This window comes from Saccharomyces mikatae (genome assembly GCF_947241705.1).
Source record: "Saccharomyces mikatae IFO 1815 strain IFO1815 genome assembly, chromosome: 15".
Classification (NCBI taxonomy): Eukaryota; Fungi; Ascomycota; class Saccharomycetes; order Saccharomycetales; family Saccharomycetaceae; genus Saccharomyces; species Saccharomyces mikatae.
The window spans coordinates 1,020,814-1,043,462 of NC_079270.1; the positions used below are offsets into that span (position 1 = coordinate 1,020,814).

The window sequence follows — 22,649 nt, forward strand, 5'->3', positions numbered from 1 at the left end:
GTTTATATCGAAAAGGTAGTATCTAGACTTTTTTTGTTGAACTTCACAGTATGATGGTTTTTTCTGTCAATAATGGTAGAACAGAACAAAATGTTTCTTTGTACTGATTGAATTTGGCTGTGAGGTTAATGTATGCTCAATCAGTATATATTAGTGTAGAAAGTAAATGCGCAACAACTTTTTAATTATGTGTGATAATTGGAAAAACACGAACCACACTGGTTTTGTTATATGGTAACAGATAGAACCTTTATTTTTATCTTATTAACTTGTTCTGATTTTTTTCCAAGTTCCACGAAAAAAATTTTCTCGTTTTTCTTTAGTCACATAGGAAATATCTAAACCCCGCCCCGCGGAACTAATCAGTTGGCTAGATTCATGCTTGGAAGAATGAACTGTAGAACAGCTCCCCTCAAGTAAAAGTTCGAAATGTCATGGCGACCAGCTACCACACCTCCTATTAAAGTCATGGTTCCTTTAACTAATGCCATTGTACCTGCCGCTGTCAGCACCTGATGGGGTAAGCCAACGTGAGGATCCATAATGACATAATCTTGCATGTCTCCGTTCTTCTGTATTAGCTTGCAGCCTTGAAGGCATTGTGTATTTAGGTTCACAACATTTATTACACCACTACCGAGTGGAATACCCGATACCATGTCTTCGAGAGGAGCTTCATCGCGGTATAACTGGTCAACATCACTTTGTCGTAGACCTCCAATTAATAAGATATTATGACCTACTGTTGCCATTGAATGTCCCACCATAGATAATTTGATAGGTACCAAACCAACTGACTCATCTTGCGTTTTAGCATAAAGATCTACCTTAGTCCAGGTTTCAGAATCGAAGTCAAACCACCACATATCGCAACAAACGTTATAGCCATCCGAACCTCCGTGGAAAGCAACGGTCCTTCCAAATGAAGTACATTTCTTCGGAACATTCAAGGGTGGTGTGTGTTTAGGACTTGTAGGGGGGCTTGAAGTTGTATTTCTAGTAGATTTTGACGAAGTATCTTCACTGGTATTACCAGAACTGGAAGTGTGTATATTATCGCGTCCATTTTTCTTCTCCTTCCTCGAATGTGGAATGTTTGGGAAAAGCGGTTGAGAAGGCTTATTGCCTGGTCGAATTTCCAAATCTACTGAAAAATCATTTTTTAGGTTTCTCAAAAGTCTTTTTTCTATAGGTTCAACATCCTTTGTAAAAAAATCTGGTACACAGCACGCTGAAAACGCTCTCCTGCTTGGCCATACTTCTGGATCATCAATTACAGGAATCTTAGTAGCTGTGACAGTATCAGCAAATTTATAGTAATTACGCTTTCCACGAAAAATCACAGGAATATCTATCTTCCACATGTCATTCATAGCTTCATATTTGTCATCACCAGTCTGGCTATAACCTCCAAAGATTAGAATGGTATTGACAGAGCTACAAACATGCGTTGCTGTACTGCAGTGTTTAGGAGGGAGGCAATCTGAAGACCTTGGACTTGTCACGTTTGGAATGGGATCATCTGGTAAATAGTCCCTACTCTCTGGAGAACCTACCAAATCGTCTATCTTGTGATCTCCACTACCGCGGCAATATGGGCTAATCGACCTTCTTCCCTTCTTATTTGTTGTGGTATTATCGTTGGAAATATTACTGTTGGAATTGCTTACAGATGCTTGCATATGACCGAATCTTGGAGAGAAGTTGTTGTAAATTGCAAATTGGTATGGAGGGGCCACTAGTTCAATCTTTGAGAAAGTGAACATCACAGTGTCTAAAATGTAACCCGTATTATTCAAGAAAGCTCTTTTTCTCATAAAATATCTCCCCTTATCATCGACTTGGATTTCTGACTTGATCTCAAAACCACCATAAAAAAAGATATGCCTTTCCGTCAACTTACAACCCTGCGAACACACCAGTGGAGGAGGAACGTAACCTGAAATTTCAGGCCTTGTTAGTCTAGAAGAGGTCAGAGAAAAACAGTACAAATGAGGGTTAGAAATCATGGAGGGATTATTAATTACTCCAGCTAATAGCGGTGGCGGTAGATTTTTTATGCCGTCTACGTAAAAATCCTTCAAATCAGGCGCCTCTTCATCATACCTATGGCATGCCATCAAACCACCGGCAATGAACAATTGGTCATTCAGTTCGACAGAACAGTGATAGGACAGGGATGGGAGTTTATATTCTGAAAAAATTGAAGGGACGACAGAAGATCCCGAAAATGTGTCATAACTCCTAGGGACGCAATCCGTGCCATTGATGAAGAGTGGACATGTCTTTTTCTGAAAAATATCTAAATCTTGCTCCAAAAATGATGGCACGGGTGTCGTCAACCTTACTTCCTCCGGTTTTGCGCTCGATGCTAGTAGAAACCTAAATCTTTTAGTAACCATCGGCATCCATAAGTTGTGTCTTTTCAAAACATCACTGTCTCTTAGGTCTACTGTCAAAAGTTTCTTATAATATTTAAAATAGGATCTTGTCGAACGTGAGCGAAGAATTTCCAATCTCTCTGATGAATAATGAAAGGCACCGCCAGACTTGTCATTACACTCCTCGTCAGTATTATCTTCAAAATCGTACACCCCATCTTTGTCCTTATGTTCATCATCGAGGTTCTCCATGTTTAGGGCAGTGTTTCTATTCCTCACTGTCATCTTTAGTGTATATGGGTCTACTTCATTGACGCAATTACTGACGAAGTCGTTCAAAAAAGAATAGGTTTTTGTTCTCTCAGTAAAACCGGTAGAAGAATCAGAAGAACTGATCACACTACCTTGCCTAAAACTATTAAAAGTAAACGGCTTCCTTGATTCGTAATACTTTTTCAGTAAGGCTTCATTTTCTTTCCTAATTTTGGAGTCAATATTATCACTCATTGCTTGGTCAAAAACAGAAACATAATTAGAGATAAACTTCAATGAATGGTACCGTTCTCTATAGTGAGATCTTTCTTCTTTACTAAGCTTAATATGAACCGTTGGTTGAGTGTGCAAAGGATGAGCTTCCAGACTATGCGTTCCAAATGTATTTGCTAGAGGCATTCTTGTGAAAATGAAGTAATACGAAAAGCTTCAAAGTAGCCAATATGGTAAAACAGATTCAAAAGTGGAGTTAAAAAAAGTATTTATATTGTAAAATTCGTCTGTGTTCCTTTCAAAAAGATGTTTTTGATTGACTAAGCTACTTATGTGATGGTTATCATACCATAATAACTGCGATGTTACTATGAATGAATTAAGCCGACACTAGTTGCGTGAACTACCCGGAAAATAGAAAAATTACATGAAAATGAGCGGCAATACCTATTTATGATAACTATTATTGATTGATTGAAAAGAGTTACCAATTCAGGTATATATGTATATTTAAAATTAAACTCCTTGATATATGTGAAAATCCTAACGAACAATACGAAGTCACAGAATAGTAAAAAAAAAAAAAATGATAATGAAATAAAGATGTAATAATTGTCCTCTGTTGGTATATGTATTCTTCGTGCCATAAATGTTAAATGGTTTTTTTTTTGCGATTTAAGTAATTTTGATATGTTGTGTAATAAAAATGTTGAAGGAGATGAAACAAAAAGTAAGTGAAGGTAAAAGAATGCTTTAAACTGTTCGATTGAAGAGAAAAAAGGAGATGCAAGTTAGGCTACTATTATTGTGAATTGAATAGGTTTCCATTATTAGGTTTAGAATTACAGTTTTTCTTTGCTTGTGTTTTCGACCTTGAATCCGAGAGTAAAGATTGTGATCTTTTGAGTTTACTTGCTCTTTTCTTTGTTACGTTTGAACTTAAATTTCCTGCACTCGAATCTGTATTTGACGATGGTGGCAAGGATGATGATGAATCCTGGTTAAATTGGTCAATATTTGCCACAATAATTTGAAATTTAGGAGGTCTTTTCCCATTTTTCTTGATCCTACCCTTTGAATTGTTATTACCTGTTTTGCTCTTGAAAGAAACTGTATTTGGATTTGAAGTGGGATTAATAACTGTATCGCTCCTAAAAGACCCCATTTTAGGCAGTTCTGGAATTTGTAAAACAGAAGCACCTGCAGTTGTATTATGTAAAGAGTTACAATTAGGTGTTGGTGATAAAGGTAATCTTGTTAATCCTAAATCAAACAACTGGTCATCTACATTGGAGTCTAGAATCGCATCCGATCTGGAAGTTAATAAAGGAATCCTAGGGTTATCAAATTTTGAGATGGATTTCGTTATTGACGAATTTAATTGAATTGTGGTAGGCGAAGAGCCATAAATGTCGGGTTTGTTTTCGTTGTCCTTAGTTAGTGTGCTAGTACCGTTTATGGTATCCTGAGGTGTTTTAATGAATAATTTCTTGCTGTTAGATCTTAAGGGTGTTCTTTGCAAGATGCTGTTAGCGTTTTCCAATCCTATAGATGTCGAATTAGTAGTGATATCCTTTCTTGCTTTTTGAAAATCCACCAACGCACTGTTAGAGGATATCAATGCTTTTGCATAAGGTGTACCGACATCATTCAAAATTTTTCTACCATACGGCGTCAACGACAAAGAAGATAATCTCTTCGATGGAGACGTCGTCAATGGTTGGTTGAACATCAAGTTCATGTCAATCTTACTAAGAGGAGTGCGTGAAAATGCGCCCGTAGATGAAGACGAGGGCGTCTTTCCATTACTTTTTAAAAGATTGTTCAAATCCGCATTACTAAAAACATTTTGTTGTTGATTAAAGTTCTCTGCTGTGTTCTGTTCGGCAGCGCTAGAATCTGTAACAAATCGAAGCGGTGTTTTTGCTGGGGTTTTGTGAAAGAAATTGAAATTAGTAGAGGGAGAGTCCAGCAAGAATTCTTTAAATTGTTCTGGGGATGCAACCAGAAACTCACTAGGTAGGGAGTTGCCGAACTGTAAAACGGAAGAAGGCTGAACATTAATATCCTCCAAAGTCTCACTTGTGTCCGTTCTTGTCACCGCAGGAGGTACAAGTGACCCTAGATGTTGCTGTTGCTGTATCTTCTGCTGCTGTACCTGCTGGTGATGCGGTAATATACTGTTTTCGACCAATGACGATTCGTTACTCGAACTGTTATGCGTGTCTGTATTGGCAAAATGGTCCTGTGTTTGTTGATACTGATTAGAAGAATACGGTGTAGGAAATTGGGTCGTTGTGGGCAATGGACTGTTAAAATTGTACTTAAATTCCGACATCACTTTCAAAAAATTCGTATCAGCATTATTATCTGTGGGAAGCTGTCTTGAAGAAGCTGCTGCTGCCCGAGTTGTTGAATAGCTCTGCTGGTAGCCTGTATTCTTGTCCATTGCTGAAATCAATGTGTTGTTCTGACTGATCTTCTCCACTCTGGACGCTTATTTTAACCTACAATGCCACAATAAAGTATTTAAAATATCCTTGCTGCTCCTTAAGGCTTTGTTTTATTTTGTTTAGTTTTTGTTTTGTTTTGTTTTTTTTTTGCGTCCAGTATTTTTCGCGAGGAGGGTTATGCCAAACGCCAAAATCTATGCGGGTACTACCGTTGGTTTGTTTACTGAAACGTTACTAGCAATGCACAGCAGGCAATAAACACTTGTAGATGAGTATATGGGACACCAGAAGCTTTTAGCAGGACTTCGGTGAAAAGACTGTTGAGAATAACGAATAGTAAAATCTTATGCAAATGGATATGAATGACCAGGAGGCAGAACTATCCAGCCAACTGGAGAATTTAACGATAAGTTCACCACGGAAGCTACGCTCGAAAACGTACAATAACAACGGTAAAGTGTTTAAGAAATATGAAAGTAATCACGATTTCCAAGAATCAAATTTTACTTCACAAGTCGTGGAGCCCACAATATCCGATTCCGTGAAAAAACCTCCGACAATGACTGTTTTGAACAACTACAGTACGGTCCATCAAAAAGTGCCATCAGGGTTCTCAGGCACGACTGCTACATCACATCAAGAGGCTCAATGGAAGCAGTATTTCCCTGGTATCAGTAGTGGCGGCACGACTAATGTAGGAGGTCGTGTTGGCACTGCAAACAAGGTACCTGAATCTGACCTTATAGTTAGTGATTTGGTTAAGGATTTATCTGGTGTACTGGAAACAAATACATTTAAAAGACATCTAGATATGAAGAATAAAAGCACTACAACACAGCCCCACGAAATTCATGATACAGTAAGTGTCTCCCATTCTAAAGATTTCTTTAGTGGCGAAAAAGTATCATCGTTTTCTGATGATAGCGATTCTGGGCCAGCGGCTGAAGCTCACGATGTCTTTGATGGTATATTAAAAAAGCAACAATCAAATTATTTGGTGGGTTCTTATACAAGCAGTAACAGTAATAAAGATATCAACAATGCTAAAACGAAAGAGGGTGAGATGAACACTTCCAACTCGTTCAATTTTTCATCTTCCTCATCTATGTCCTCCTCTCATACGCAATCAAGTAGAAAATCGAAAGGTCTTAAAAAACCCCCACTGAACACTATATCCCCGGGCCAATTGGGGTATCAGTTCAATCATACGCATGGCGCATGGGATCCCCCGCTGAATCAAGGATTGGATGTGTCTAGTTCACATTCTTTAGACAATACATCGTCCAATCAGTCACAGTTAGCCACAATGGTACCAACTGGAGATACCAACACCAAGGATAAGGCGCCTTCAATTTTAAATAAAAAGGCGTACGAATTCGTCAGTACCAAGCCAGATGACGTTGGCTACTGCCAAGAGAAAATACAAGAAGAAAGACTTGGAAATAATGATGACACTCCTCTGGACACCCCAAAGTTCAATGAACGTTTCGCAAAAAATGGCACCAGGGCAAAAATCAAAAAGCAAATACGTACCTCTCGTTCTATCTCTAACTCCAATCTACTAGAAGCCCACAAGAAGCTCAAAAACTACCCCAGAGTTGAAGACATTACATCCATTTCTGAAGTCGACACATCGTTCAATGAATCGGAAAGACAACTGATAACAATCTTGACGAGCAAACTACATGATATTTCAGACTACGACTCCGATTGGTCAAAAATTTTGAAGGTTGACCTATCAAAGGGTAAACTGAAAAATATGTTTGGTTTGCAAAGACTACTACCAAGTCTATTACTATTAAATCTCAATGACAATGAGATGAACACTCTGGAAGGAATCTCATCAAACGTTGTCCAGCTATTTTGTTCCAACAACAAGATCACAAGTGCACATTGTTCATTGGTCGGATTCGAAGACCTCGAATGCCTAGATTTATCGTATAACTACCTGAATACAAGTCTAAAATTTTTGTCACCCTGTCGTCATTTGCAAGAGGTAAACCTTTCTTATAACTCAATCCAATCTCTAGAAGGCATAGGATCGTCCAGGATCAAAAAACTGAATCTTGCGAACAACGAGATTAATGGCATCATCGATTTTGAACAATTAATTCTAACAAACAACTCCGTTGTTGGTGGTTGGTTGACCGTGGAAGCCTTGGATCTGAGCAACAATAATATAATGGGAGTAAGGAATATCAATTGCCTGCCCCACCTGAAAACTCTAAACCTTAATGGCAACCCGCTGGTCTCCATTGTAGAATCCGTAAAGATTGAAAACGTATCGCTAAAAGCGCTTTCCATCAAAAACACCGGTGGCGCGTTATCTAAATTACAAAACTACAAGCTCAATGACCAGTTTATCTTCCCCTATCAAAATCTAAAGATCCTAAAGTTGGACGGCTTCGCCCAAATAAGCAGGTGGCAAAAATGGCCTGCTTCTTTGCAAAATCTGGAGATCAATGGTGGACTTGCCTCATATTTGCCGCGATTTCCTTCCCTTAAGTCCACAAACCTATATTCTCTAACGATAGCTAATATTAGAGACTTCACCCACCTACCAGTAGATCTCTCGAAGGAACTTCCGTTCCTGCAGGAACTACACCTACCGGGCAACAACCTGCAAAGCGCGCATAAGTTAACAAAAACCCTCCCGCGTCAATCGGTAAAGTTCCTCGACTTGCGGAATAACCCAATCACAGCCCCATGCCGCGATCACAATACCACAAGCCTGTATCATCAGCAGATGCTCCAGATTGCTGGCCTCTGCCAGCAGCAATGTCCCGCGCTGGCGACCCTGTGGTTAGATGACACTCCTGCCCCAACCGCCACGCACCTGTAACCAAGAATTATAACAATACACAGTACAAAGTTTGTATGCTTGTATGTATGTAACTACTAAAACCTCTGTAATAATTTCACTGTTTTGTGTGACAGTTTATTTACTTATTCATTTCTTCATTAAGTACCAGCCGAGAATGATGTCATTTCCCCCCTCATTTTTGCTCTGCTTATGATTCCCCGCCCGGGCCATGGTACGGCTGTTTCCCGGCGATGCGGAGCTTCCGTCCTGAGGGATCTTTTCTCCAACAGTGATGAAAAATGAGGGGCGGGTATAGGTAAGCAGAATGAGGAGAAATTTGTAATGAAAAAGGAGGTTCGGCGGTTATATAAATGGAGGATGTTGCCGGTGTAAATTAAATTTATTCCGTTTTTCCCTCACTAATTCTTGATAATTGAAGGTTTAAAGCATCAGAAAAAACCAATTCAAGAAAATACAATAACTAAAATAATAAAGCATGTTTAGTAGGTCCACGCTCTGCTTAAAAACGTCTGCATCTTCCATCGGGAGACTGCAACTGAGATACTTTTCGCACCTTCCTATGACGGTGCCTATCAAGCTTCCAAATGGATTGGAATATGAACAACCAACAGGGTTGTTTATCAATAACAAGTTCGTTCCATCGAAGCAGAACAAGACCTTCGAAGTCATAAACCCTTCCACAGAAGAAGAAATATGTCACATTTATGAAGGTAGGGAAGATGATGTGGAAGAGGCCGTGCAGGCTGCCGACCGCGCCTTCACCAATGGGTCCTGGTCAGGTATTGATCCTCTGAACAGGGGTAAGGCGTTGTACAGATTGGCCGAATTAATTGAACAAGACAAGGATGTCATTGCTTCCATTGAAACCTTGGACAATGGTAAGGCTATCTCATCTGCCAGAGGCGATGTCGAGTTAGTTATCAACTACCTGAAGTCCTCTGCTGGCTTTGCTGATAAAATTGACGGTAGAATGATCGATACTGGCAGAACACATTTCTCATACACTAAGAGACAACCACTGGGTGTTTGTGGGCAAATTATTCCTTGGAATTTCCCATTATTGATGTGGGCTTGGAAAATCGCTCCCGCCTTGGTCACCGGTAACACCGTGGTGTTGAAAACTGCTGAATCCACTCCATTGTCCGCTCTGTACGTATCCAAATACATACCTCAAGCAGGTATTCCACCAGGTGTGGTCAACATCGTGTCTGGGTTTGGTAAGATCGTAGGTGAAGCCATTACGAACCACCCAAAGATCAAGAAGGTTGCCTTCACAGGGTCCACGGCTACGGGTAGACACATTTATCAATCCGCAGCCGCAGGTCTGAAAAAAGTAACATTAGAACTGGGTGGTAAATCACCAAACATTGTCTTCGCGGATGCCGAATTGAAAAAAGCCGTGCAAAACATCATTCTTGGTATCTATTACAATTCTGGTGAAGTCTGCTGTGCGGGTTCAAGAGTGTACGTGGAGGAATCTATTTACGATAAGTTCATTGAGGAGTTCAAGGCTGCCTCCGAATCCATCAAAGTGGGTGACCCGTTCGATGAATCTACTTTCCAAGGTGCACAGACTTCTCAAATGCAATTAAACAAAATTCTAAAATACGTTGACATCGGTAAGGGTGAAGGTGCCACCTTGATTACCGGTGGTGAAAGATTAGGCAGTAAGGGTTACTTCATTAAGCCAACTGTTTTCGGTGATGTTAAGGAAGACATGAGAATTGTCAAGGAGGAAATCTTTGGTCCTGTTGTCACTGTTACCAAATTCAAATCTACAGATGAGGTCATTAACATGGCAAACGACTCTGAATATGGGTTGGCTGCTGGTATTCACACATCTAATATCAACACCGCCTTAAAAGTGGCTGATAGAGTAAATGCAGGTACCGTTTGGATAAACACTTATAACGATTTTCACCATGCAGTTCCTTTCGGTGGGTTCAATGCATCTGGTTTGGGCAGGGAAATGTCTGTTGACGCTTTACAGAACTATTTGCAAGTTAAAGCCGTCCGTGCCAAGTTAGAAGAGTAGAGTAGTTAGAATAGACTCGTTGCCCTTTTCCATGTTTACTTACATACATAAATTAAATATTCTGTCTTTTTGTTATATCCCGACCATGCCATCACTTTAGATGAAAAAATGTACTTTAAAAAATCAAAAATTATTTTTTTTACGAAAGTTTTTAATTGTATTACATGATTCTTTTTTTTGTTTCTTTTATCTCGTTATCTATCTAAATTACTCAAAAAAAGAGGAAAGAATTTTTCGGGACGCCTTCTTCTTTTCTCTCTTTAGACTATTTAAAATACATCACCTTGGTCAAACATAGCATCAGAGACCTTAATGAAACTTGCAATGTTGGCACCTTTGACTAAAGATGGCAAGGTGTTACCGTCCTTAGTGTACTTCTTAGCAGAATCAATACATTCGTTGAAACAGTTGACCATAATTCTCTTCAATTCCTGGTCGACCCTTTCACTGGTCCAAGTGATTCTTTGGGAGTTTTGAGCCATTTCTAAACCAGAAACGGCAACACCACCCAAGTTAGCAGCCTTTGGTGGACCGTACCAAACAGCATCCTTTGGTCCAGCAGCTGTGGAACGTGCTGTTTCAAAAACGGCAATAGCTTCTGGAGTGGAACCCATGTTGGAACCTTCAGCAATAAACTTCACACCTTGAGCAACCAAAGCCTTGGCTTCTTCGCCACTAACTTCATTTTGGGTAGCACATGGCAAGGCAATGTCGACCTTTTGAACATGGGTCCATGGACGAGCGCCTGCAATGTATTGGACTTTGTTTTCTGTGAAAGTAGAGTATTCGTTGACAATTTGCTCCAAAGACTTGAAGTTGACTTTAGCAGTGGCGATGTCAGCGATTTGTTCGGATGTGATACCGGTTTCAGAAATGATACAACCCTTAGAGTCCGACAGAGAAACGACAGTAGCACCAAGCTCGATGACTTTCAAAGCTGCGTATTGAGCAACATTACCACTACCAGAGATGGTGACACGCTTACCTTCAAAAGATTCCTTACCGTTTGTGGCATAGTCAATCATAGCTTGAGTATAGTAAACCAAACCATAACCAGTGGCTTCTGGTCTAATCAAGGAACCACCCCAGTTCAAACCCTTACCGGTCAAGACACCTTCCCAGGAGTTCTTGTATGATCTGTAAGCACCGAATAGGTAACCGATTTCACGACCACCAACACCGATATCACCAGCTGGAACGTCAGTGTCTTGACCAATGTGTCTGCTTAGTTCTCTCATGAAAGCGTAACAAATTCTTCTGATTTCGTTGTTGGATCTACCCTTCAAGTCCACACATAGACCACCTTTACCACCACCCATGTCCAGGCCAGTCAAAGAGTTCTTGAAAATTTGCTCGAAACCCAAGAATTTCAAAATAGACAAGTTCACGGAGGGATGGAAACGTAGACCACCCTTGTATGGACCCTTAGCCGAGTTGTATTGCACTCTGTAACCTTGAGCAACTTCTTGTTCACCCTTGTCATTCTCCCAAGTAACTCTAAACTGTATAATTCTTTCAGGGACAGAAACAATTGGCAAAACCTTTTTGTATTCTGGGTGTTGTTCAAAAAGTGTGGAGTCTTCCAATGAAGAGACGACTTCCTCGTAAGCTTGTTGAAATTCTGGCTCTGACATTTCTTTTTCTCGGGTTTTCTTAGCTAGTATATGTGTATAATACGATAATATACTTATTGCGCAATCTTGAAAGTCTTAAACCAAACTATATCCAAGCTCAGAACGACGCATCATGGATAAACCTATTCGCAACTTTCCTATATTTTATATATGAAAAACTCAAGATTCTCTCATTTTCACTTATTCAAATTACGTATACATTTGCTCTTTCCACTACGTCCTTCTCTCACTTTTCTTTTTCCGCAATTTTCCAGTGCTGATTCTCATTACCGTACCTGACGAAAAGCCAGAAAACGGCGCAGCAGCTGATAACAGCTTCTCTCTGCTGATTGGACCTGGGCCCTACTACTTCTTTTCTTCTTGCCCCACCGCACTAAAAATGCATGGGCCGGTTCCGGCGCTCTTGTCTTGCGATAAGAAGATCGAAGCCGTCCAATCGTATCGCTAGATAAGGTTATCCGAGATCAGGTCCGTTTCCATGGAGTCATGGAACCTGCATAAGGGGAGCCCGACACACTAAAGAATAGTGAAGTAACCTGAGTGGTGGTGTAGCACCATATTACTTATGGAATTTGCTTATCTAGCCAATGGTAGACTATGCCGTCCCCACGCTATTTTCTATAGCAACATTTATGGGTGCTTTTATGCAGAGTAGTGACCAGATTGGCCTAGAAGATTGGCTTATATGCATGGTCTTCTAGGCCATTTCATCGCAGCCTCATGAACCAGTATTGGTCGATATTGACTGGGCTTAGCAGCACGTTGTTTAGTTTGCTGTATTTTCCTCTTCTTGCTTATTCATCGCTACCCGCTAGAAAGATTGGGGAAGGCGATTGTGAAGTTTAGCCGCCTTTGTAACGTAAGGTATACATTTTCTTTTTTCGTGAGCTTCAACGTACCAAGTGCGTTGCCATCTAAGAGTGCATTGTTCAAGAAAGATTTCAGAAAAGTCTCGTACAATAACGCGTACTTTGTACGAAACACCTCGAAATATAAAGGCTTCGTTTGTAATGACAGCGAAGTAGGTTTTCTGGTCAGGGTTCACAGTGCTCGAAACATGCCTCAGTTCAGTGGTTGCTACTTGAAGTTAATTACTGCATTATACACGATAACAGAGGCTATACCTAGCTGTAAGACGAAGCTGGTGGGGAAGCCGGTGCTACAAACAGAACAGTCAAAACGGGATGACAGCCATGAAAGTGCCAACACAAAATAATCCCGATTGCTTTTTTCGAAGCCGTCAAGAAGGAGCAATAATAGGGACTCGTAACACAATTTCACTAGCAGCCCATTACGAACATCGCTTTTGCTGTTAAATGCCCAAATAATGTGGTCTGGCCGGACAAAGACATCAAGCACTCTGTGGCGCGTGAATGTTATAGCGAGAAAATCTAAAACCTGATTGGGAAGGTGTGAGAGGGGGGAGGAAGCAGGGAGAGGAATCTTAGAATGCTTATACCTCCTTACCTCCAAGCAAGTTTTTGAAGTAGGTTAGCGGAATTCAAAATTGCAAGAAAGGGAGCATATTCATTCCAGATTGATGAATATCGCACTCTTTGTTTACGGAAACCACAATATACGCCCTGGTCTGCTATTTCGCTATGTTCAGCTCTCGCTGTGCCGCTATATAACCACGTATGTATGAGCAAAGGTAAATGGGAATAAACAGGAGAACTTATCTATAGATAGCGTCAGAGCGGAACTGCCAGAATGACATGTAAGACGATGGATCGGTGGAATGGAGTGTCTTCCGGCTCAATTTTTGGTTTTTTAGACGACTGTTAAAATTTCCAAATTGTAATTTTTAAGCCACCCTCCAGACTGTTTACTCTTGCTGGCTCGCATGAACCCGGTGATCGCAAATTCTAGATTTTTTGCTAACGTATAAATAGTTCTTCTCGCCGTTTCTCCCTTCTTTTTCTGATAATGGGAGAAAGAGGATAGCCATAGTTCACTAGTATTTAGCATTTTGGGCGGAAGGGACTAAAGTATGATAATTAGTATCGAATTAAAGGAGTAAAGAAAAAGCATTCCAACGCTGTTTAGCATTCCACTCTTCCCCCTATAAGGCGTATGAGAGGTTGAAACTGCTGGAATTCAAGACAAGTCCATCAGGATCATGGTAATATTGTAAATTCAGCTATGGTAAAACAAAGTCCTCCTTTTTTCAACTTGATCAACTAGGAAAAGGGCGTTGTAGCTCTCAAAGTATGTCATGTTTTGGGCGTAGATTAAAAGTTCTAGTCGTAAAGACAAGAGGCTTAATTGTTTGGCAACAAATCCGGAGATGGACTGCAGCAACTTACAAATACTAAGTGCCGGCGATTGACCGTTGGTGCCTGAAGAATCTATATAGTGGTAGGAGAAAGTTATCTCTGCTGGGCGATGAACGTTTGGCTCCTTTCTGCCGCTCTTTGAAGCACTCAACAGCAATTTCCGAGGTGCTCATCGGAGCCATTTCTAATTCGAGTGGCGATGCATATATATAGCCAAAGGCTATGTGAATGATAGCGATGATAACAAAAAAGAACAGACATTGATAAGTCCCACTCGAATGCACTTACTACACTAGTAAATAAGATGGGAGTCGTCAACCAAAATGCTTTAAAACAGTGGCATGGAAATGCAGGGCAAGCATCGGAGTGAATTTAGGGTCTTAGGGTCAGGGCCAGAAAATGATTATTTCATTTTGTTCTTCCAGCTCTTCCATACCCGCCATACCCCTAGCAGGGATTTGCATGAAACATTGAATTAACATCCATTCCCTCCGCTTGTCTTACTATTTTTCATTGTTATAAGATCCGGCCGAAGATTGCCTTCTTGGCTTGCGATTTACGGTTTCCAATTTTTGCCGGACATTTTTTGGCTGGTATTGTCATCGCGTTGAGCGGGCTCTGAGTATAATGCCATTGTTTTTTATGATTTCTGAAGAAGCGTCTTTATAAACCAACCCAACAAAACTTCGAAACAAGAAAATAAAAGAAAGTCAAGAGGAATTCAATTGTTTAGTATATCGAATATCATCAACCTATCACTTCTTAATGAATGAACTAACTGAGAAACATATCCCAGTTCAACATGAATGTCTGGAAAAGATGATACAGAATGGGCACGCTCGGCGAATGGGATCAGTTGAGGATCTTTATGTTGCCCTCAACAGACAAAACTTATATCGGAACTTTTCGACATATGCTGAACTAAACGATTACTGTACTAGGGATCAGCTTACACTAGCTTTGAGGGAGTTATGCTTAAAGAATCCAACCCTTTTGCACATTGTGTTACCCACAAGATGGCCAAATCATGAAACTTATTACCGTAGCTCAGAATATTATTCACGGCCTCACCCAAAACATGATTACATTTCAGTTTTACAAGAATTGAAGCTGGACGGTGTGGTTCTCAATGATCAACCTCAGTATAGTGCAATTATGAAGCAAATATTGGAAGAATTCAAGAATAGTAATGGTACTTATACTGCGAAAATCTTTAAATACACTACCAAATTGACTATTCCTTACTTCGGACCAAATGGTCCCAATTGGCGGCTAATCTGTCTTCCAGAAGAACATACAGATAGATGGAAGAAATTTATCTTTGTCTCTAATCACTGCATGTCTGATGGTAGATCTTCGATTCACTTTTTTCATGATCTAAGGGATGAATTAAATAGGATCAAAACTCCGCCAAGAAAAACAGACTACATTTTCCAGTATGAAAGCGACTATCAATTGTTAAGAAAGCTTCCAGAACCAATCGAAAGGGTGATAGACTTTAGGCCACCATATTTGTTTATTCCAAAGTCCCTTTTTTCGGGATTCATCTATAATCATTTAAGGTTTTCTTCAAAGGGTATTTGTATGAGAATGGAAGATATGGAAAAGTGTGATGACGTTGTTACCGACATTATCACTATTACACCATCAGAACTTCAAGAAATTAGAGCAAAAATAAAACTAAATATTCAAGGCAAGTGTACCATCACGCCATTTTTACAGGTTTGTTGGTTTGTATCTCTTCATAAATGGGGCAAGTTTTTCAAGCCGCTGAACTTTGAGTGGCTCACGGATATTTTTATTCCCGCAGATTGCCGTTCAGAACTACCGGATGATGAAGAAGTGAGGCAGATGTATAGATATGGCGCTAATGTTGGGTTTGTTGACTTCACCCCGTGGATAAGTGAATTCGATATGAATGACAGTGAAGAAAACTTTTGGCCCCTTATTAAACACTACCATGAAGTAATTTCAGCCGCCCTAAAAGATAAGAAACACCTTCATGGGTTGGGGTTTAACATACAAGGCTTCGTCCAAAAATATGTGAATATTGACAAGGCAATGTGTGATCGTGCCATTGGAAAAGCACGTGGTGGTACCTTGTTGAGTAATGTTGGTATGTTCAATCAAGTGAAGGAGCCGGACACCAAATATTCTATAAGGGACTTGGCGTTTGGTCAATTTCAGGGGTCGTGGCATCAAGCATTTTCATTAGGCGTTTGTTCGACTAATGTGAAGGGGATGAACATTCTTGTAGCTTCAACCAAAAATGTTGTGGGCAGTCAAGAATCGTTGGAAGAACTTTGCTCCATTTTCAAGTCTCTGCTTTTAGGAACCTAGATGTTGTAAGAGAACTTTGAACTGATACTGTTCAACAATATAGTTTTCCTGCATAAATAAACTTTTTGGCGTTGGCCTTCCGTAAGTACTTGAATGAACAAATGGGATCTATTTATTTCGCTCTTCAAGTATGAATCATATAAGTGTCCAGTATATCGCCGAATGATAGATACTAAGCATAAAATATATACTTCAAGTTTGTGAAAGATTCGAAATATAAAGCATTACGTTTGGTTGTCCGAATCTACTCTCTTCATACCCGCCTTTCTGCGGCAGATCTTTTCGAAGCAACAGGTAAGTTCTCGTTACTAAAAGAAAGGAACAGCATAACCATCTTGGTGAAGTAACAGGCACTGTAAGCGCTGATTAGTAAACGATAAAAATAACAATCTCAGTGTGAACATGGGTGCGGACTCCAAGTGAGCGGCAATACTGTTAATGAACGTACGAGGTCAACTGTTAATTGCAATATCCCTTAGTACGCCCTCCCTGAAAAATACCCGCTAGGCACCGGATACGCATTTTTCGGACTTTCTTGAAGACATTAACTTTTGCAGAGCGCCTACATCATCAATTATGCAGGACCAATGCAGACCTACAAACAAATACGCATGGTTACCTGGACATGGGGAGATGTAACAAACAGTCGATCTTTTCCCTACCCGAGAGATTACTGGAGGAGGAAAATCAAGGCATATCTAACGTGCACTGGTAATGGTTTCGTGTCGCCGCCTTTTCCGCAGCCTAAGGTTTCATTTTCATCCTCCATCATTCCGAAGTCATCTCTGTTTACACCATGCATGTAGTAACAAATTCTTATTTTGTACATATCAAAACACATTCCAAAATTTATCCAATTAATCTTTCCCGTTGATTTGTTCTTGACTCGATACTTCAGAGATGTCGTTGCGTCTTTACAGCCCAGCCCAGCCCATCTCGACGTGTGTGGCGCATATACTCATCAATAAGCCATGAAATGGGAGAATATCAATCTTACTTATGATGGCGCACCCACTACCATGAGAAATCTACAGTACTCGTATAATTACGTGGCAGAGTCTCAATAAAACCGAGCTCTTATACTTTATCTACATACACTAGAACGGTATGGAAGCGAGCAACTCTCCGAAAAGCTGAAATCCTCATCGGATAGAAACTTTGGTGTTCTCGGTTTTTTCATTTTTATTTCCTAACTGAGTCAGACTTTACTAACGATAACCATCAGCACCCGCACTTACTTCACTGAACGTACAAACGTAACAGGAATAAAACGCAAAATGTTGAATGGACTAACCAGAACAGTGATTATTGGAATATGCCTCCACACGCCTTTCGTTGGTTGGGGCTCATCTGAGGTAGCGGCCGCACGCCAAGCTAGCTACTTACCACTTTAAGCCCAAAAAGGTGAAGAATAGTAGTTGCGGCTGTTGCGGTTATTGCGGTTGTCGCCACGGTTGTCGCCAGGGTTGTCGCTACGGATTTTCCTTTTTTTTTTTCCAGTAGACCACTTTTCTCATCTCAACTGCTCCGCGAAATGTGCGGATATTGCGGAAGCTTATAATGATGAGCTATCGGTAAGGATTTAAATATACGACACTTGGCAGCAGTTTTAAGCACCAAGGGAGAAGTATATTTGCTTCATAATAATTCAATTTCTTAAGATTTGCTATAACATGTTATTCTAATAGAGGAAAAAGCGACTCTGTAAATTCATCAATCACTGGAACATAAACAACATAAAGATCAATATGACACTAAGCTCCCCTGTAACGGAGGAAAACCTGGATATGAACGTGGAAACCTTGAAAAAGGACGATGAAGTGCTGTCAGATGAGTTCGATGTTCAAGAAGAGAAACCCGAATCGCTTTTATGGGAGAGTGCCTTTGTCGGGGTGCTGTGCTCTGCTCAATTAATGACACAGGCAGGGCTTGGTCAGTCATTAGCGCCACTTCACATCATCGGTGACAGTTTTGGAACGGCCAATCCTGGACAGCTCAGTTGGTTCGCATCCGCATACTCGCTTACTGTTGGTACGTTTATTTTGATTGCTGGAAGACTGGGAGACATTTTTGGACATAAAAAGTTCTTTGTTCTTGGCTTCTTTTGGTACGCCCTTTGGTCCCTGCTTGCCGGGTTTAGTGTTTACTCTAATCAGATTTTTTTCGACTGCTGTCGTGCCTTCCAAGGCATGGGTCCCGCCTTTTTACTACCAAATGCTATTGCAATCCTTGGACGCACATATAAGCCAGGGAGGAGAAAAAACATGGTCTTTAGTCTATTCGGAGCCTCAGCGCCTGGTGGTTTCGTCCTTGGTGCTGTTTTCTCATCCATGCTGGGGCAGCTTGCATGGTGGCCATGGGCTTACTGGTTAATGGGTATTGCCTGTTTTCTTTTGGCGGTAGCAGGTTATTATTTGATTCCTCATACCCCTATGCCGAACCGCGATGTCGCATCTTTCAAGTTGTTGGAACGGATTGATTTTGCAGGATCGGTTACCGGTGTTGTTGGATTGATTCTCTTTAATTTTGCATGGAATCAAGGCCCGGTTGTGGGTTGGCAAACCCCATATACATATGCCCTTCTAATAGTTGGCACTGTCTTTTTGATTATTTTTGCATTTATTGAATCCCGTGCAGCATTCCCCTTGCTTCCCTTTGCTGCTCTTTCTAGTGATACTGCCTTTGTGCTTAGCTGCATCGCTGCAGGATGGGCTAGTTTTGGTATTTGGATTTTCTACACATGGCAATTCATGGAAGACTCAAGAGGCCAAACGCCTCTTCTTTCAAGCGCACAGTTTTCACCTGTAGCAATCAGTGGATTTTGTGCTGCCTTGATGACAGGGTTTCTTTTAAGTCACACACCTCCAAGTACAGTTATGTTTTTTGCAATGACTGCGTTTACAGTCGGAACAATATTGATTGCTACAGCTCCCGTTCACCAAACATATTGGGCCCAAACGTTTGTATCGATTATTGTGATGCCCTGGGGAATGGATATGTCTTTCCCAGCCGCTACAATAATGCTTAGCGACTCAATGCCCCATGAGCATCAGGGTCTTGCAGCGTCTTTGGTTAATACAGTGGTAAACTATTCGATATCAATAGGATTAGGTATTGCAGGTACGATTGAGTCCAATGTTAATGACGGAGGTGCCAATGTATTGAAGGGCTACCGTTGTTCTTGGTACTTGGGCATCGGATTGAGCGGATTTGGCATTTTTGTCGCAGCAACATATGCAGTAAGCACATTTATGAAATCCAAAAAAAGGGTATCCGAAAAGCAGCATTTTATAGAATGAACTAATACGTAAAGGGTTATGTCATAGCGTTATATAATAAACTAATTTTACATACACATAATACTATCAAGGTGGTATGAAATGCTCTGTCTGTTCCGTACTATGCGACGAACACGAAAATCAGAAACTAGCATTCCAAGGCAAAAAGATCTGCTATCTTCTGGTAATGAATGGAAGGAACTTACATATCTCTGCAATAGCTCTGTCTATATTCTTTTTATTTTGAGCATACCAAATGGCATCCTCAGTACCGAATATACCATCATATAAACGCCAGAGAGTTCGAAAGGCTTGCGTGCCCTGTAGGGAACGTAAAAGGAAGTGCAACGGCAAATCACCGTGTGAGATGTGCATCTCCTATGGATATGTGTGCCATTACATGGATAAAGATAGATCTTCATCATCATCATTTCCTGTGCAGAAACTGGATGAATTGCCTCATGCACCAGAGAGTAAACCTTTTGCTGCCTCAAACATTCATGGAAATGAAGTATCTAGTGTCGATACACAGACGGTTACTAACCAAAGTATTACAGATCCAGTTAAGTCTAGGTATACGATTCAGCATTCAGCGGTTGCTTTTCCCCGTTGCCTTGGTCTGGAACTCCGATCAGCTAATCCTCCACGTTTACATTCCTTCGCTTGGCACTGTGGGATCAGGCCAGAAGAAAACCCAAGCTCCCATGTACTACTGTCTGAGCTGATCACAAAGGAAGAGTACTACCGTGTTTCTAAAGTGTATTTTTCAGTTGTTCATCCGATATTCGATGTTGTTGATCCGAAGCAGCTGGCTAAGAACGTTGAAGAATATTGGGCCGGCAACATAAGCAACTTTGAGTATGGTGCTGTTATTGCAGGAGTAGTAGCTCTAGGATCTTTTTTTTTAGGAAGCATTGGTCATCCTCGAGAAATGGATGTAGTACAGTACGCAAAAGGCATCCTTGATGATCCTACTTTCAGCCGTATTCCCACGGTGGAGCATGTCTCCGCGTGGGTTTTGCGTACCATTTACCTGCGAGCTACTTCCCGACCTCATGTAGCATGGTTAGCTAGCTGTGTTACTATTCACCTTTCTGAAGCAATTGGTCTGCACCAGGATATTGACAAAGGAGAGTTCTCGATGACAAGTGGTGTTACTTTGAGAAGAACTGCCGGGTTTAATGAGCATACTAAAAGATTATTTTGGTGTGCGTGGTCAATCAACACCATTCTTTCGTATGACTATGGCCGCTCAAGTGTTGCACTGAACAGAATTACTTGCAAGCCAGTCGAGGAAACAGAAGGCAGTTACACAATTCATTTAGTAGCGTTGGCACAAACAATCCCTCAAGGTACTGTGAACACAGATTTAACACAGCTACTGAATGCTCTTACGGCTATTCACAAATCACCAAATGCACACCCCTTCTTATTATTGACCAAGTGTGACATATGTCTGTCTTTGTATCGGAGACTTCGTCTACTAAACCATGTTCTTGATAAAAGCGTTGTTTTGCAAATAATTGATATTGGAAACGCAGCATTATCAGCGGCATATGCTCTTGTCAAATTAGGTCAATCATGGTGGAATGTGTTGAGCACCTCGTTCCAGTATGTCTGCGTTCTTCTTGCCATAGATACCCCAGAAAGTCTTTCACATGTTGCCGCCGCTATGAAGACTCTGGATAATATTACTGAAGTTTTAGGTACACACATTGCTTTGGAAGCTCAGAAGACTGCAAAGCTACTTCTCGAAGACTCAATGAAAAAAAAGAGGCAAGAGATACAGCAACTTGAGCAGGCGACCCACGATAGATCTACTTTCGAAAACACAAACTCGCTCGATATTGATTGGGATGCCCTATTTGATCCATCAGGGACGTTAGGTTTTATGTAGAATAATTCCATGAGCATAAGCTTATAAAGGGTATAAACAAAGGCACCTTTCTCTAAAACCGATGTTGAAACTAGTGTTCTTATTGATCAGTCCTGCGATCCTTTTACTGGGAGTCATCCTTTCTCTGCATAGACTTTAGGATGTGCAAGGAACTCGGCAGTGGCATTGCCATTAATTCTATATATTGGGTGAATGCCTATATCATATCGCCTACTGAACTGATATTTGATTGTCATATTAGACTACCTGTTTCAGAAAGCTTCAATAAGTTGTGAACAATCCCTTCAGTAGTTTTCTGCCCGACTGAAACTTTACAACTGAATTTGTACTAAATACAAAACTGCAACCCTTCTTAGTATAAATGAAGTATGAAAGTACAATGAACCAAATCCCAAGAATAAACTGATTTCGCAAATCAGTTTTCAACCTAATAACGAAAAGCTTCTCCAACAAATACGGATAATGAATGAGCAGGGTCCTTTTATTTATGAAAACAGATCGTTGACTTTCTTTAACTGTCATGTAATTTTTGCATTAAATTTTATATGGTAAAGAAGCAATGATCATGACACATATTGAGATTCAACATATATTTCTGGAGATAACACTAATATGAAGAAAAAATAGTAGATCCTGAATTTGATTTTTTTTCTTTCTTAACGGTTTTCTGGAGTGAAGAAAGATAGAATCAAATAGCAGGTGACGAAAGAGCTTAAAAGTCAAAAATAAGACTAAAAGATTGTAATATAATCATACATAAAAATAAAAAAGGGTATTTGAATCAAATTAATGGTGAACTACTAGAATCTAGGAACATTAATTACTAGTATAATCGAGAAGGTTAGTTTTCTTGATTAAACTTAGTCATCTTTCATATAGTAATGAATTGAGTTTGCTGAAATGTCGGTTACATGCATATCAGAAAGTTGACATTTTTCTCATTAAACAAATACTTTGCCATGAGGATAATTATTCAGCTTGAACTGCCTAAAATGACAGAATGTATGGGGGTTGTTGACATATGGGATATCTAAAACTTGTAAGC

General features: G+C 40.3%; 8 protein-coding genes across 8 annotated transcripts; 5 read left to right on the forward strand and 3 right to left on the reverse strand.

Moving 5' to 3' along the window:
• Window positions 1–362: 362 nt before the first annotated feature.
• GPB1 (Gpb1p) lies at window positions 363–3,053 on the reverse strand (the record flags this gene model as incomplete). The annotated part of the gene is made up of 1 exon (XM_056226002.1): window positions 363–3,053. One exon carries the CDS (start codon window positions 3,051–3,053, stop codon window positions 363–365), a length of 2,691 nt encoding a protein of 896 aa, XP_056079764.1.
• Window positions 3,054–3,669: 616 nt separating this feature from the next.
• On the reverse strand, window positions 3,670–5,316 carry NDD1 (Ndd1p; the record flags this gene model as incomplete). The annotated part of the gene is made up of 1 exon (XM_056226003.1): window positions 3,670–5,316. The coding sequence occupies one exon, from the start codon at window positions 5,314–5,316 to the stop codon at window positions 3,670–3,672; it is 1,647 nt and encodes a 548-aa protein (XP_056079765.1).
• Window positions 5,317–5,672: 356 nt separating this feature from the next.
• On the forward strand, window positions 5,673–8,162 carry NUD1 (Nud1p; the record flags this gene model as incomplete). The annotated part of the gene is made up of 1 exon (XM_056226004.1): window positions 5,673–8,162. The coding sequence occupies one exon, from the start codon at window positions 5,673–5,675 to the stop codon at window positions 8,160–8,162; it is 2,490 nt and encodes an 829-aa protein (XP_056079766.1).
• Window positions 8,163–8,619: 457 nt separating this feature from the next.
• On the forward strand, window positions 8,620–10,179 carry ALD4 (aldehyde dehydrogenase (NADP(+)) ALD4; the record flags this gene model as incomplete). The annotated part of the gene is made up of 1 exon (XM_056226005.1): window positions 8,620–10,179. One exon carries the CDS (start codon window positions 8,620–8,622, stop codon window positions 10,177–10,179), a length of 1,560 nt encoding a protein of 519 aa, XP_056079767.1.
• Window positions 10,180–10,448: 269 nt separating this feature from the next.
• GDH1 (glutamate dehydrogenase (NADP(+)) GDH1) lies at window positions 10,449–11,813 on the reverse strand (the record flags this gene model as incomplete). Its single annotated transcript, XM_056226006.1, has 1 exon — window positions 10,449–11,813. The coding sequence occupies one exon, from the start codon at window positions 11,811–11,813 to the stop codon at window positions 10,449–10,451; it is 1,365 nt and encodes a 454-aa protein (XP_056079768.1).
• A 3,041-nt stretch (window positions 11,814–14,854) lies between these two features.
• ATF1 (alcohol O-acetyltransferase) lies at window positions 14,855–16,429 on the forward strand (the record flags this gene model as incomplete). Its single annotated transcript, XM_056226007.1, has 1 exon — window positions 14,855–16,429. The coding sequence occupies one exon, from the start codon at window positions 14,855–14,857 to the stop codon at window positions 16,427–16,429; it is 1,575 nt and encodes a 524-aa protein (XP_056079769.1).
• Window positions 16,430–18,177: 1,748 nt separating this feature from the next.
• On the forward strand, window positions 18,178–19,728 carry AMF1 (Amf1p; the record flags this gene model as incomplete). The annotated part of the gene is made up of 1 exon (XM_056226009.1): window positions 18,178–19,728. One exon carries the CDS (start codon window positions 18,178–18,180, stop codon window positions 19,726–19,728), a length of 1,551 nt encoding a protein of 516 aa, XP_056079770.1.
• A 235-nt stretch (window positions 19,729–19,963) lies between these two features.
• Window positions 19,964–21,604, forward strand: RDR1 (Rdr1p; the record flags this gene model as incomplete). The annotated part of the gene is made up of 1 exon (XM_056226010.1): window positions 19,964–21,604. The coding sequence occupies one exon, from the start codon at window positions 19,964–19,966 to the stop codon at window positions 21,602–21,604; it is 1,641 nt and encodes a 546-aa protein (XP_056079771.1).
• Between the last annotated feature and the right edge of the window lie 1,045 nt (window positions 21,605–22,649).